General features: G+C 42.8%; 1 protein-coding gene across 2 annotated transcripts in view; it reads left to right on the forward strand.

Moving 5' to 3' along the window:
• The window catches only part of USP14 (ubiquitin specific peptidase 14), a 54,371-nt gene that overhangs the window by 18,401 nt on the left and 21,675 nt on the right, over positions 1 to 14,295 (forward strand). For both annotated transcript variants that reach the window (XM_089304872.1, NM_001082257.1), the window contains 3 exon segments: positions 3,094 to 3,197; positions 8,983 to 9,041; positions 13,889 to 14,019. In XM_089304872.1, the coding sequence (XP_089160998.1) occupies positions 3,094 to 3,197; positions 8,983 to 9,041; positions 13,889 to 14,019 (294 nt within the window).

Consider the following 14,295-nt stretch of genomic DNA (forward strand, 5'->3'; position numbering starts at 1 on the left):
AGTTCTTCCATAGTCAGATATCTAATTCATAAAATTAGGTTTTGTGAATTTTTTTTTTTTTTTTTGCTGTGGTGCACTTGCATTATTTTTGCTTTCCTAGCTTCCAAGTGAATTTATTTACATTTAACATTAAACATAAGATTGTAATTGAGAGCTATTAAAAGCCTCAAAGCTATGAGATGTTAAAGACTATAATGAATCTTAATTTACAAATGAGGGTTGTTGTATTGTGTGCAGGGCTCCAGGCAAGTCTTATTGCAGATTCTTTCCTCCACTTGTGAAAGAATTCAAAGGTGGAGGCATTAAAGTGGACAGGAAAGCAGGATCTATTTAGAGCAAAGCAGAAGTTAAAAATTCAAAAGCTAAATCAAACCAGTTAGAACAAGCATGAACAAACAGCCATAATCAAAATGGCTCCAAAGAAAAACCCCTCACCAAAGAAGAACTTCTAACATGGAAAAAGCCTTCAAAAAAAGAATGTTTCTCTGTCTACCAGCAAGATTAGGCCTCCTATTTATATCAACCAGAGGCACTGGGGATGATATCTGGAGTGGAGCCTAATTGAATACTCAAAAGAGGGCAGAGTTTGGGGTAAGGCTTGAGAATTTCCATGCCCTTTCTGGAAATATCCATAGTATCATGGCCTCAGATACATAATGGGGATGAAAGGCCCCCACCATGGTAATTTTATTATTTCATTGTAATGACCTAAAGGTCATGGGAGGATGGGATACATCCTGCAACCATATTGGATATTTCTAGCTAGTGATGGTTCTACATTTGCAGCTTTGTGCATCTTGCAGTTTCTTCTAAACTGAAAAGGTAAGGGCCTTGGTGGTGCATGGGAAATAGGCGAAAGAGGGAGGCTTGGATTATACACAGAAAGGGAAGAGATTTGGATAGTGCGCAGAAGGGTGCATGTCATGCAGGCTAGGCCTGATTGTCATATGGGCCAGCCAGGGCTGTCAAACCATGGATTATCTGGAGCTGTCAATCAGCGACCTGCACAGGTTGGCAGAGAGTTGTCCAACCACAGTTTGGCTGAATCTGTGAGACCTCAGTTCTTTCCCTAGCTACCTACATTCCCACAATAATAAGATGCACACACTTAATAGAAAATAAAGTTAATGCGTATAATCTGTGTCTCGCAGATAGAATTATTTAAATGTTTACTGTTGTTTGATGAGAAAGCAGTTTCAAATAATAGTTTAAATGCTGGGATGTGTAAATTTTTTTTTTTTTTAAAGATTATTTATTTGAAAGGCAGAGTTACAGAGAGAGAGGTCTTCCATCTGCTATTTTACTCCGCAAATGGCTGTAGTGCTTGGAGCTGAGCTGATCCGAGCCAGAAGCTTCTTCTGGGTCTCTCACCCAAGTGCCGGAGCCCAAGGACTTAGGGGCTATCTTCTGTTTCCCCAGGCCATAGCCTGGTTCGGAAGTGGAGCAGCTGGGACTCGAAACCGGGGCCTATAAGGGATGCTGGCACTGCAGGCAGCGACTTTACCCACTACAGCACAGTGACAGCCACTGAGTGTTTAATTCTTAAAACCAATATGGAAAACACATAAAGCTTATCTGAGTTTAAATACAGATTTGGTTTAGAAACTGGATGACACAAATGTGTCAAATTTTACTATTATGTTTCAACATCTGACATTTATGTAGTGTCATTTTCTTTCTTTTTTTTTTTTTTTTTTTAATTTTTATTTTTCTTTGACAGGCAGAGTGGACAGTGAGAGAGAGAGACAGAGAGAAAGGTCTTCCTTTGCCATTGGTTCACCCTCCAGTGGCCGCTGTGGCCGGCGCGCTGCGGCGCACCGCGCTGATCCGAAGCCAGGAGCCAGGTACTTATCCTGGTCTCCCATGGGGTGCAGGGCCCAAGTACTTGGGCCATCCTCCACTGCACTCCCTGGCCACAGCGGAGAGCTGGCCTGGAAGAGGGGCAACCGGGACAGAATCCGGGGCCCCGACCGGGACTAGAACCTGGTGTGCCGGTGCCGCAAGGCGGAGGGTTAGCCTAGTGAGCCGCGGCGCCGGCTGTTTTTTTTTTTTTTTTTGAAGTATTTCTATGCATGTTTTGCTATCCTGTTCTCATAATACATTCACAAAGAAGGAGAGACTGAGATGATATTTCAATATTTTCAAGAAGGGAACTAAAACACAAAATGATTGCCAGCCCGATGCAAGTAAAATTTTTCAAATTTACTTATTTGAGAAACTCTGGATGGAGAGAGGGAGAGCAAGCACCTATGAGTGAAATCTTCCACTTGCTGGCTCCCCAAAATATCAGCAAAGTCTGCATTCGAGGCAGGGGGAGGGCAGGAAGGCAATCAACTAGTAAAACATTTTTGATGGAAAATGAAACATTGTTATATCAGGGTAAATGTATACTATCAGTTGGCTGGTGCTAGTAAATGGTACTTGATTTTTCTTTTTTAAGAGATTTATTTATTTGAAAGGCAGACTTACAGAGAGAGAGAGAGAGAGTTAGAGTTCTTCCATCTGCTGGTTCACTCCCCAGATGGCTGCAATCGCCAGAGCTATGCTGATCCGAAGCCAGGGGCCAGGAGCTTCTTTTGGGTCTCCCATGAAGGTGCAAAGGGCTTGAGGACTTGGGCTGTCTTTTTTTTTTTTTTTTTGACAGGCAGAGTGGACAGTGAGAGAGAGACAGAGAGAAAGGTCTTCCTTTTCCGTTGGTTCACCCCCAAATGGTCGCTATGGCTGGCGCACTGCGCTGCTCCGAAGCCAGGAGCCAGGTGCTTCTCCTGGTCTCCCCTGCGGGTGCAGGGCCCAAAAACTGTGCCATCCTCTACTGCTCTCCCGGGCCACAGCAAAGATTCTTACAAAGGTCAGAGCAGAGAGCTGAATCTGAAGTGGAGTAGCTGGGATGCGAACTAGCACCTTTATGGGATGCCAGTATTGCAGACTGGAGCTTTAACCCGCTGACCCATGGCACCAGACCTCTTTTTTAAATTTAAGATACTGTATTTTTTTTTTCTTTGATGGTACTTGATTCTGAGTGTGAACTTTAGTGATTATACAAGGATATGCCATGTCATTTCATTAAAATGATTTAATCCTCCCCCCCATCAGATGGAATTACCATGTGGATTGACAAACCTTGGTAACACTTGTTACATGAATGCTACAGTTCAATGTATTCGTTCTGTGCCTGAACTCAAAGATGCCCTTAAAAGGTAAGACTGAAGGGAGGTGTTTGAGGTTCATATTTGATGAGTATTTACTTTTTAGCATCTTTATTTAGTTATGATTTGTTTATCATTCGTTTTAGTCTCTGAAAGTGTTTGGTGGTGGCTTTTTTCACAAGGCTGTGTACCCATTACCATAATTTTTATTTTGGAAACTTTTTCTTCCCCACTAAAAGAGACCTCATACTCATTGATATAATCACTCCTTATAGCCTTCCACCCATCTCTAACTCTAGGAAACCATTAATCTACATTCTGTCTTATAAATTTGCCCAAAAAGGGCATTTCTTATAAGTGGAATCATTCAATATATTTTGTGAATGGTTTCTTTTTTTTTTTTTTTTTTGACATGCAGAGTGGACAGTGAGAGAGAGAGACAGAGAGAAAGGTCTTCCTTTGCCGTTGGTTCACCCTCCAATGGCCACCACGGCTGGCGCGCTGCGGCCGGCGCACCGCGCTGATCCGATGGCAGGAGCCAGGAGCTTTTCCTGGTCTCCCATGGGGTGCAGGGCCCAAGCACTAGGGCCATCCTCCACTGCACTCCCTGGCCGCAGCAGAGAGCTGGCCTGGAAGAGGGGCAACCGGGACAGAATCCGGCGCCCCAACCGGGACTAGAACCCAGTGTGCTGGCACCGCTAGGCGGAGGATTAGCCTAGTGAGCCGCGGCGCCAGCCGTGAATGGTTTCTTTTACTTAGTATCATTTCCCTCCCTCTCCCCCCCTCCTCCTTCCTTCCTGATTTTATTTATTTGAGACATAGAGTTAGATAAAAAGGTCTTCCATTTTGCAAGGGCCCAACACCTTGGGCCATCTTGTGCTGCTTTCCCAGGCCATAGCAGAGAGTTGGATTGGAAGAAGAGCAGCTGGAACTAGAATTGGTGCCCACATGGGATGCCACTGCAGAGCTTTAGCCTACTATGCCACATTACCGGCCTCTTAGTATAACATTTTCAAGGTTCATTTCTATTGTAGCATGTGATAATTCTTTATTCTGTTTTTGTGAAGGAATAGTATTCCATGGTACTAATATGCTACATTTTGTTTATTCATTCAGTCTGTTGATGGTCATTTGAATTACTTCCATTTTCTGGCTGTTAGGAGCAGTGGAGCTATGAATGTCCACATTTATTTTACGTTTTTAAAGATTTATTTTATTTATTTGAAAGAGTTACAGAGGGGGCCGGCGCCGTGGCTCACTTGGTTAATCCTCCGCCTGTGGTGCACACCGGCATCCCATATGGGCGCTGGGTTCTAGTCCCGGTTGCTCCTCTTCCAGTCCGCCTCTCTGCTGTGGCCCGGGAGAGCAGTGGAGGATGGCCCAAGTGCTTAGGCTGCTGCACCCGCATGGGACACCAGGAGGAAGCACCTGGCTCCTGGCTGCGGATTGGCGCAGCGTGCCGGCCGTAGCGGCCGTTTGGGGAGTGAACCAACGGAAGGAAGACCTTTCTCTCTGTCTCTCTCGCTGTCTATAGCTCTACCTGTTTAAAAAAAAAAAAAGAGTTACAGAGAAAGAGAGGTTTTACATCCACTGGTTCGTTCCCCAAATGCCCAGTGATTGGAGCTGAGCAGATCTGAAGCTTAAGAGCCCGGAGCTTCACCTGGGTCTCCGATGTGGGTGTAGAGGCCCAAGGACTTGGGCCATCCTCTGCTGCTTGCCCAGGCGCAGTAGCAGGGAGCTGGCTTGGAAGTGGAGCTGCCGGGACTCAAGGGTGCCCATATGAGACGCTGACATTGGAGGCCAGGGCTTTAACTTGCTGTGCCACAGTAGTGGCCCATGTTTACACATTTTGTGTGGATGAATTATTTTCATTTCTTTTGATTATGTACCTAGCAATGGATTACTCAGTGAATTTATACCATGTTTAACATTTTAAGGAACTATCAAATTGTTTTTCAAAGTAACTGCACCATTTTATATTCTCACCAATGATGTAAGGACCTTCCAGTTTCTCACTTCTGTGCTGATACTTGTTTTTATTTGACTTTGATTATAGTCATCCTAGGCATGGGAAGTGATAATTCATTTTGTTTCTGATTTACATTCCCCTAGTAAATAATGAACATTTTTTCTTACGCTTATTAGCTATTTGTCTTTTAAATGTCTGTTCAAATCTCTTGCCTGTGTTTTAGTTGAATGTTTTAAACATGTATTTTGGATGCAAGATCCTTATAAGATAATTTTTTTTTTTTTCATTTTGTGAGTTGCCAGTTCACTTTGTTGATTATCTGTTTGGAGCACAAAAATTCAAAATTTTGATGTACTTAATTTTAGTTTTTTGTTTTGTCACCAGTACTTTTGGTATCTTATATAAGGAACCATTGTCTAATTCCAGATCATAGAAATTTACTGTTTTATTATTTTTTGAGAGTTGCATGTTTCTAGCTTTTATATTGAGGTCTGGTATCCATTTTCATTTAATTGTTATGTATGGCTGGAGATATGCGTTGTACCCCATTATTTTGCCTTTGGAGATCTAGTTCTGCTAAACCATGTGTCGAAGACTGTGCTTTCCCCGTTGAATTGACATTGCACTTCTGTTGAAAGGCAGTTGACCATATGTATTAGTTCATTTCTGGACTCTAGATTCTATTTCATTTAGAAATAGTGTCTATTATTATGCCAATGAACAGTAGTTTTAAAAAAGAAAGAAAACTGGTTTTCTAGGAGCCTGGAACTCAATCCAGCTCCCAAACACTCTGGCCTTCCTAGGAGCTAGGTTGGAAATGGAGCATCCAGGACTGGACCTGGCATATGTATGGGATACCAGTGTTGCAGGCAGTGGCTTACCTGCTGCACCACAGTGCCAGCCCTTGCTATATGTCTTTATGTGCAGATTCCTATATCAGTTTCTGAAAGTGAAGTTGCTGGGTTAATATGTTAGATTTAACACTTTTAGCTGTTTAGATATTGTTAATTATTATTCCAAAAGGTAGAAAAATATAAACATGACATCCTGTACATATTCCTCAAAGTTAATAGGGTAAAGTGCCCTTGATTACTGGTAAGATAGAACTTTGATTACGGATGACTTTATTGGTAATTTGTGTTTCTCTCATGTTAAGAGGTTCTAATCTACCTTTTTTTTTTTCTTTTTCTTTTTGACAGGCAGAGTGGACAGTGAGAGAGAGAGAGACAGAGAAAAAGGTCTTCCTTTACTGTTGGTTCACCCTCCAATGGCCGCAGTGGCCGGCGCGCTGTGGCTGGCACACCACGGTTGGCGCACCGTGCTGATCCGAAGCCAGGAGCCAGGTGCTTCTCCTGGTCTCCCATGCAGGTGCAGAGCCCAAGCACTTGGGCCATCCCCCACTGCACTCCCGGACCACAGCAGAGAGCTGGCCTGGAAGAGGGGCAACTGGGACAGAATCCGGCGCCCCGACCGGGACTGGAACCAGGTGTGCCGGTGCTGCAAGGCGGAGGATTAGCCTATTGAGCTGTGGCATCGGCCTACCTTTCTTTTTCTTAAGCACCATTTATTATATGGTCAATAATTTAATTAATTTGAAATGACAATTTAGTAAGCATTCTTAAATATTTTTAAAAATTTGTTTCTAGTGCCGGCGCCATGGCGCAGTAGGCTAATCTTCCGCCTGCGGTGCCGGCACACCGGGTTCCAGTCCCGGTCGGGGTGCCGGATTCTGTCCTGGTTGCCCCTCTTCCAGGCCAGCTCTCTGCTGTGGTCCGGGAGTGCAGTGGGGGATGGCCCAAGTGCTTGGGCCCTGCACCCGCATGGGAGACCAGGAAAAGCTCCTGGCTCTTGGCTTTGGATCAGCGCAGTGCGCCAGCCGCAGCGCGCTGGCCGTGGTGGCCATTGGAGGGTGAACCAACAGCAAAGGAAGACCTTTCTTTCTGTCTCTCTCTCTCTCTCACTGTCCACTCTGCCTGTCAAAAAAATTTTTTTTCTAGATTTTTTTTTTATGGAATCTTGTTTTTTTAAATTTTTAAAAAGATTTATTTATTTGAAAGAATTACAGAGATATATCGAGGTCTTCCATCTGCTGGTTCACTTCCCAAATGGCTGCAATGGCCGGAGATGAGCCTATTTGAAGCCAGGAGCCAGGACCGTCTTCCTGGTTTCTTATGTGGGTGCAGAAGCCCAAGGACTTGGGCCATCCTCTGCTGCTTTCCCAGGCGCATTAGCAGTGAGCTGGATTGGAAGTGGAGCAGCTGGGAATCGAACTGGTGCCCATATGGGATGCTGGTGCTGCAGGTGGGGGCTTTATCCCACTGTGCCACAGCACTGGCCCTTTGTTTTTTTTTTTTTTTTTTCTTTTCAAGAATAAATAACAGTTTTTTTGAGAGGTAGAGTTCCTGACTTCTGGCTCCAGCCTGGCCTTGCTCAGGCTTGGCTTTCATAGGCATTTGGGGAGTGAACCAGCATGAGGGCCTAGCTGTGCCCCTCTGTCTGTGTTCCCTGTCTTTGTGTGTCTTGTCCATCTTTCTGCCCATCTCTCTGTCTGACTGTGCCCACTTTAACTCTGTTCTCCTTTCCGCCTTTGTGTTTGCCTCTCAAAATAAAAACAGTTTCCAAAATGCTGATCTAAGCTCAAGTGTTCAGCCTAGCTGTTAATATGTCCATGATGCTTGTCAGAGTAGCTGGGTTCCTTCTCTGACTTCACTTGCAGTTCCAGCTTCTAGCTGTCATGTACCCTGGTGGGGATGTAGCAGGTGAAGGCTCAAATACTGTGTTCCTACTGCACACATGCGAGATCAGGATTGAATTCTGAGCTCTTGGTTTTGGCCTTGCCCAACCCTGCCTGTTGGAGGCATTTGGAAAATAAACCAGGGGATGGGAGATCTCTGTCTTTGTACCTTGCAAACAAAAAGAGAAGTTTATTCTGGTTAAAAAATTTTGAAATGTTTCCAGTTTTTTATAATAAGCATTTTTCATAAACTTTTTGAAGAACCCATATTCTCATGAAAATAAGCGATCCATTTGGTCAGTTTTGATGTATGCAAATCATATGTAATCCATTTTTCTGTCAAGGTCTAGAACATTTTCATCATCCCAGAAAGTTCCTGGTGTCTTTTTGTAGTTAATCCTCATCCCCTTTACCCCGTTCATCAATTTCTGATTTCATGTTGATTTGCACATTCTGAAACTTAAATATAATTATATAGGACATGGTTTTTTTTGTTTATCTGAGCATAAAGTTTTTCAGGTATTTCTGAGATTGTGTTATTTTTTGTAATTATTGGATATTTTTATTTTGCACTGTATTTTCAGAAATTTTGTTAGGCATAGGGAACAAGAATTTAATGTAGGCTTCCTCCAAATTCCTTTTCCTTAGCCTTTTCTTTCTTTAAATTTTATTTGTTTAATTTTATTTGAAAGGCGGAAACAGATCTTCCATCTATTGGTTTACTCGCCAAATGCATGTAACAGTGAGAGTTTTGCCAGGCTAAAGCCAGGAGCTGGGAAATCAATGTGAATCCCCTATGTGGCTGATGGGAACCCAGCTACTTGAGCCATGACTGTTGTTTTCCTGCATGTTAGCAGGAACAGGAACTTGAACCCAGGCATTCCTGTATGGGACGTGGGCATTCCCAAGCAGTGTCTTAACTGCTACAAAACCCCTACCACAACCTCCTAACCCCTTTTAAAATGTAAATGATACCTAAAGGAGCAAGACCAGAAGAGAAAAATGGATAGGTGGGAACAACTCTGAGAAATTTGTGGTTGAGGATGTTATTTATAAGTCTGTTTTGCTGATTTCTTCACATTTGAGTTTCAGAATGAATTGCGTCCTATTTAATTCTGCCTTAATGTTCCTAGGTATGCAGGTGCCTTGAGAGCTTCAGGGGAAATGGCTTCAGCACAGTATATTACTGCAGGTCAGTATGATATACTAGTTTTGGCTAGTATTGGTGTTTAATTAATGTTATTTTTTTAATTCACAATCTGATAGAACCTTTTTCAGTATACGAATTGTATTATATAAAACATACTCATTAAGATTGGAGTACTGGGCTGGTGCCGTGGCTCACTTGGTTAATCCTCTGCCTGTGGCACCGGCATCCCATATGGGTGCCAGTTCTAGTCCCGATTGGTCCTCTTCCAGTCCAGCTCCCTGCTGTGGCCCGGGAGTGCAGTGGAGGATGGCCCAAGTGCTTGGGCCCCTGTCACCCACATGGGAGACCAGGAGGAAGCACCTGGCTCCTGGCTTCGGATCGGCGTAGCTCCAGCTGTAGCGGCCATTTGGGGGGGTGAACGAATGGAAGGAAGACCTTTCTCTCTCTCTCTCTCTTTCTCTCTCTCTCTCTCTCTCTTTCTCTGTCTCTCTCTCTCTGTCAAATAAAAAAAAAAGATTGGAGTACTTTTATACTCTATCTTATATAACTTGGAATAAAATAATTGAAAAATTACTGATAAAATAATCATAAATTATAAACCACATTATAAATCCAAATTATAAACCCATGATGGCTTTCCTTTTTGAAAAATAATCTTTGAGTTGTTTGGATTAAGTGATAGTATTGGCTTCAGGTTTTGTTACATAAATGTAATATATCTTTGAGGATGACTTTGAAGATAGCCAGAGACAGGTTTCATTATAGGTGATATGATCATTTTAAGAGTCTTAGTGTTAGTGTAAAGAAATGATGTAAATGAAGAGAAATACAAATTCTTAAAGGGTAGAATTAACTTGTTTCTTTATTACATGAGAACTATACTCCAGCCCAATTGTGGACATTTGCTTTATTGAGATATGTGACACAATTCATCTATTTGAAGTATGCAGTTAATTGTTTTTTAGTATGAGTATTTCGATTTGGGCAGTGTCACCACAGTAAATTTTATTAGAGTATTTTCATCACTCCAGAAAGCACCTCTCTAGCCTCCTTTTCTTCCCTTCCGATTAGACTGTTTGTTCTTTTCCCACTCTCAGTCCTCCCCAAACCTTTTTTTTTTTTTTTTTAATATTTATCTTATTTATTTGAAAGAGCTACAGAGAGAGGTAGAGACAGAGCGAGAGAGGTCTTCCATTTACTGATTCACTACCCAAATGGCCACAATGGCTGGAGCTGAGCTGATCTGAAGCCAGGAGCCAGGAGATTCTTCCAAGTCTCCCACGTAGGTACAGGGGCCCAGAGACTTGGGCCATCTTCTACTGCTTTCTCAGGCCATAACAGGGAGCTGGATTGGAAGTGGAGCAGCTGAGAATTGAACTGGTGCTCACATGGGATGCCGGTGCTGCAGGACGGGACTTTAACCCGCTGCACCACAGCACTGACCCTCCCCAAACTCTTAACCTGCTTTCTGTCTCTGTGGCTTTGCCTGTTCTTGATCTTGGATTAAAATGAAATTAGACAATATATGAACTCTTGTGGCTTCTTGGCGTAATGTTTTTAAGATTCATCCACATTGTCCAATGTACCAGTACTTTCCAGGCTATTATTGCTAAACAGGCTTCCATTGTGTGGACATACCACATTTCATTTATTCATTTATCACTGATGGACGTTTTAGTGTTTCTGCTTTTTGACTTCTAAATGTCAACACTGATGTATAAGTCCTTTTGTGACTTACAGTTTCCTTTCTTTTGGGTATATATCTAGGAGTGGAATTGCTGGTAATTTTACATTTCATATTTTAAGGGACTGTCAGCCTGCTTTCTAAAGGGGTTCACACCATGTTACATCCCCTCCAGCAGTGTATTAGGGTTCTGATTTCTCCATATCCTTGCTAACAGGATTTTACGTCTTTTTGAGTATAACCACTGTGAGGAAGTGAAATGCTATCTCATTGTGGTAAACTGTCGAGTTCTAGTACAATAAGTGGTAATTTCTTTGCATTATTTGAAGGTAGATCTTTTGCTCCTGAAAATACGTTGATTTCATTTGAAGTGTTTAAGATGCAATTGTGATCACATGTATCTAGGTTATTTGATAGCTTGTGTCTGAGTGATTCAGAATTTGAGAAACTTCAGCATCATAGAGCGGAGAGTTATACTGTTGGTGAGCTAAACAATACTGTTCTTTACACTTTCACTTTTTGACTTTTTAGCTTTTTTTAAAGTGAATTTATAGGACAATTGCAAGAAATCATCCAACTTTTTGTAACATTTAATTTCTCAGTTTTCTGTATTGCATATAATTTTTTTTCTGAACCGTTTGGAATAACATGCCAGGCATCATGTGTTTTATTCAATGTATCATAAGAATAAGGACATCTAGGGGCCAGCACTGTGGCATAGTAGGCTGAGCTTCCACCTGTGGCATCCACATCCTGTATGGCACTGATTCCAGTCCCAACTGCTTCTCTTCTAGTCCAGCTCTCTGCTAAGGCCTGGGAAAGCAGTAGATGATGGCCCAAGTGCTTGGGCCCCCACATCTGCGTGGGAGACCCAGAAGAAGCTCCTGGCTTCAGATCGGCCTGGCCGTTTGGGAAGTGAACCAATGAATGGAAGACCTGTTTGTCTCTCCTTCTCTCTGTCTGTAACTGTATCTCTCAAGTAAATAAAATCTTAAAAAGGACATCTGGAACCACAAGACATTTACCAGTTTGCAAAATTCGGAAGTTTAACATTATTAGTTTTGCTTAGTACTGTGACATACATTTATTTATTTATTTATTTATTTATTTATTCATTCATTCATTCATTCAAAAGGCAGAGCTAGGAAGAGATGGAGAGAGAGTGAGCATCTTTGTTTTCGTTGGTTTACTCCCCTACACAGCTGCAATGGCCAGGGTTGGTCCTGTAGGAGCCAGGAGCTTCTTGGGAGTCTCCCATGGCAGGGACACAAGCATTTGGCCCATCTTCCACTGATTTTCCCAGGCCAGTTATGCAGGGAGTTGGATTGGAAGTGGAGTAGCTGGACACAAACCAGTGCTCATGTGGGATATTTGCGTTATAGGCAGCAACTGTATGTTGTGCTGTAACGCCGGTCTCTGACATATAGACTTCATTCACATTTTGCCAGTTGTCTCAATATTTTTTTTTTTTTTTTTATTGACAGGCAGAGTGGACAGTGAGAGAGAGAGACAGAGAGAAAGGTCTTCCTTTTGCCGTTGGTTCACCCTCCAGTGGCCGCCGCGGCCAGCGCGCTGCGGCTGGTGCACCGCGCTGATCCGAGGCCAGGAGCCAGGTGCTTCTCCTGGTCTCCCATGGGGTGCAGGGCCCAAGCACCTGGGCCATCCTCCACTGCACTCCCTGGCCACAGCAGAGAGCTGGCCTGGAAGAGGGGCAACTGGGACAGAATCCGGCGCCCTGACCGGGACTAGAACCCGGTGTGCCGGTGCCGCAAGGTGAAGGATTAGCCTACTGAGCCGTGGCGCCGGCCTCAGTTGTCCCAATATTGCCTGTTAACAAGTATTTTTTTTTTTTCCTGCTGTAGGGTTCAATTTAGAATCACACATTGTATTTACTTATCTTGAATCATTTGTCTCTATCTAGATTATATGTCTTCACCTTTTTCATTTGAAAGAATAAAACACTTTGACAATGCTCTGTTGATGGTTTATACTAAATCTTAAATTGTCTTTATTTTACTTATTTATTTTTAAAGATTTATTTATTTGAAAGAGTTAGAGAGGTAGAGATAGAGATCTTCCATCCGCTAGTTCACTCCCCAAATGGCCTCAACAGCCAGAGCTGTGCCGATCTGAAGCCAGGAGTCAGGAGCTTCTTCTGGGTCTCCTACACAGGTGCAGGGGCCCAAGGACTTGGGCCATTTTCTACTGCTTTCCCAGGCCCTAGCAGAGAGCTGGATCAGAAGTGGAGCAGCCTGGTTTTGAACCGGCGTCTGTATGGGATGCTGGCGCTTCAGGCCAGGGCATTAGCCCGCTGAGCCACAGCGCTGGTCCCGAATTGGGTTTATTTTTTGAGTCGGGTGTACTTTAATACAGTATGAAAATTTCTGTTATTTAATGAATAACTAGCTTGGTGCCGATGCCCAAATTTCAGCCTTTTCTCCAAGTTGGGTTTAGATGTTTTATTCAGGAACGTTTTATTGAATCCTTGCTTTGTGCTGAGATGCTGTCGTATTTGCTGATTATTTAGTCTGTTATCAATGATAAATGACAATTCGTATTTTAGCTGTTAAGGTAAGTTAGATGAACACATTGTTGTTCATGAAGTAAGGGCAAACTGTGATGGCTCAGAAGTCAGCAGACAGCAGAGGAAGACACTTTTGAACTCCAAGAGCACAGCTGAGCCCATGACCATATTTGTGCTGGTAGGAGATAAGCAGAGGAAAGGTTTTGAAGAAGGCAAATTAGGTGAAGTTCCTTGCTGTTTGGTATGGTAGAATCAGGAAGTATGTTTAAGGAGTCAGGTTTCAATATCCAGGACTTTAGTACATGAGTATCCACAAAGAGATGTTGGGTGTGGTGACCTGAGGACCTGAACCTGGCAGAGTGGCAGAGCAGTGACATCGTGCCTATTTGATCCCTAGGTGGGAGTTATGTGCTCTCTGTATTAATACAACCTCGTTCGGGAAGACAAGAAAGAGAGGCGGGTCTGAGGTTTTTATAGCTACTGATTGTATTGTAATACCCTTTGGTGAGTTCTTTAAAACTTAAAATTTTTTTGTTCTTGTTTTTTGGTGGTCCAACAATTGTGAAAAGATAGATAAACTTTAAATAGTTAAGTAAGACGTTTTTTTGTATTAGGAATTGTCAGTAGCATGCATAAAATATATCACTGTTTTACTAACAGAATGTTTGCTTTGTTTTTAAGCCCTTAGAGATTTGTTTGATTCCATGGATAAAACTTCATCTAGTATTCCACCTATTATTCTACTGCAGTTTTTGCACATGGCTTTCCCACAGTTTGCGGAGAAGGGTGAACAAGGACAGTATCTTCAACAGGTAATCAGGACAAGGTCTTTTCATTCTGCAAACATAAACTTAGATTTCCTACACTCATAATACTTTCTGGGATGTATTTAAAAATGCTAGTATGAGTCTGTTTTGGCTCACATCACCATCTGGTTTCTGCTCCCTCTGCAGTGTTTCTCCTCATGGCCCCAGTGTCCTTTTTAATATATAATAGTAAGATTATGTTGGTCCCCAGTTCATTTCTACACTAGTCCTAAATCCTCTGGCTCCTGGATGCTTCTCTGAGCTTGTCCCAGATCTCTTCCC

Source organism: Oryctolagus cuniculus, chromosome 10 (genome assembly GCF_051225735.1).
Source record: "Oryctolagus cuniculus isolate XC-2025 breed Fujian yellow rabbit chromosome 10, ASM5122573v1, whole genome shotgun sequence".
Taxonomy (NCBI): Eukaryota; Metazoa; Chordata; class Mammalia; order Lagomorpha; family Leporidae; genus Oryctolagus; species Oryctolagus cuniculus.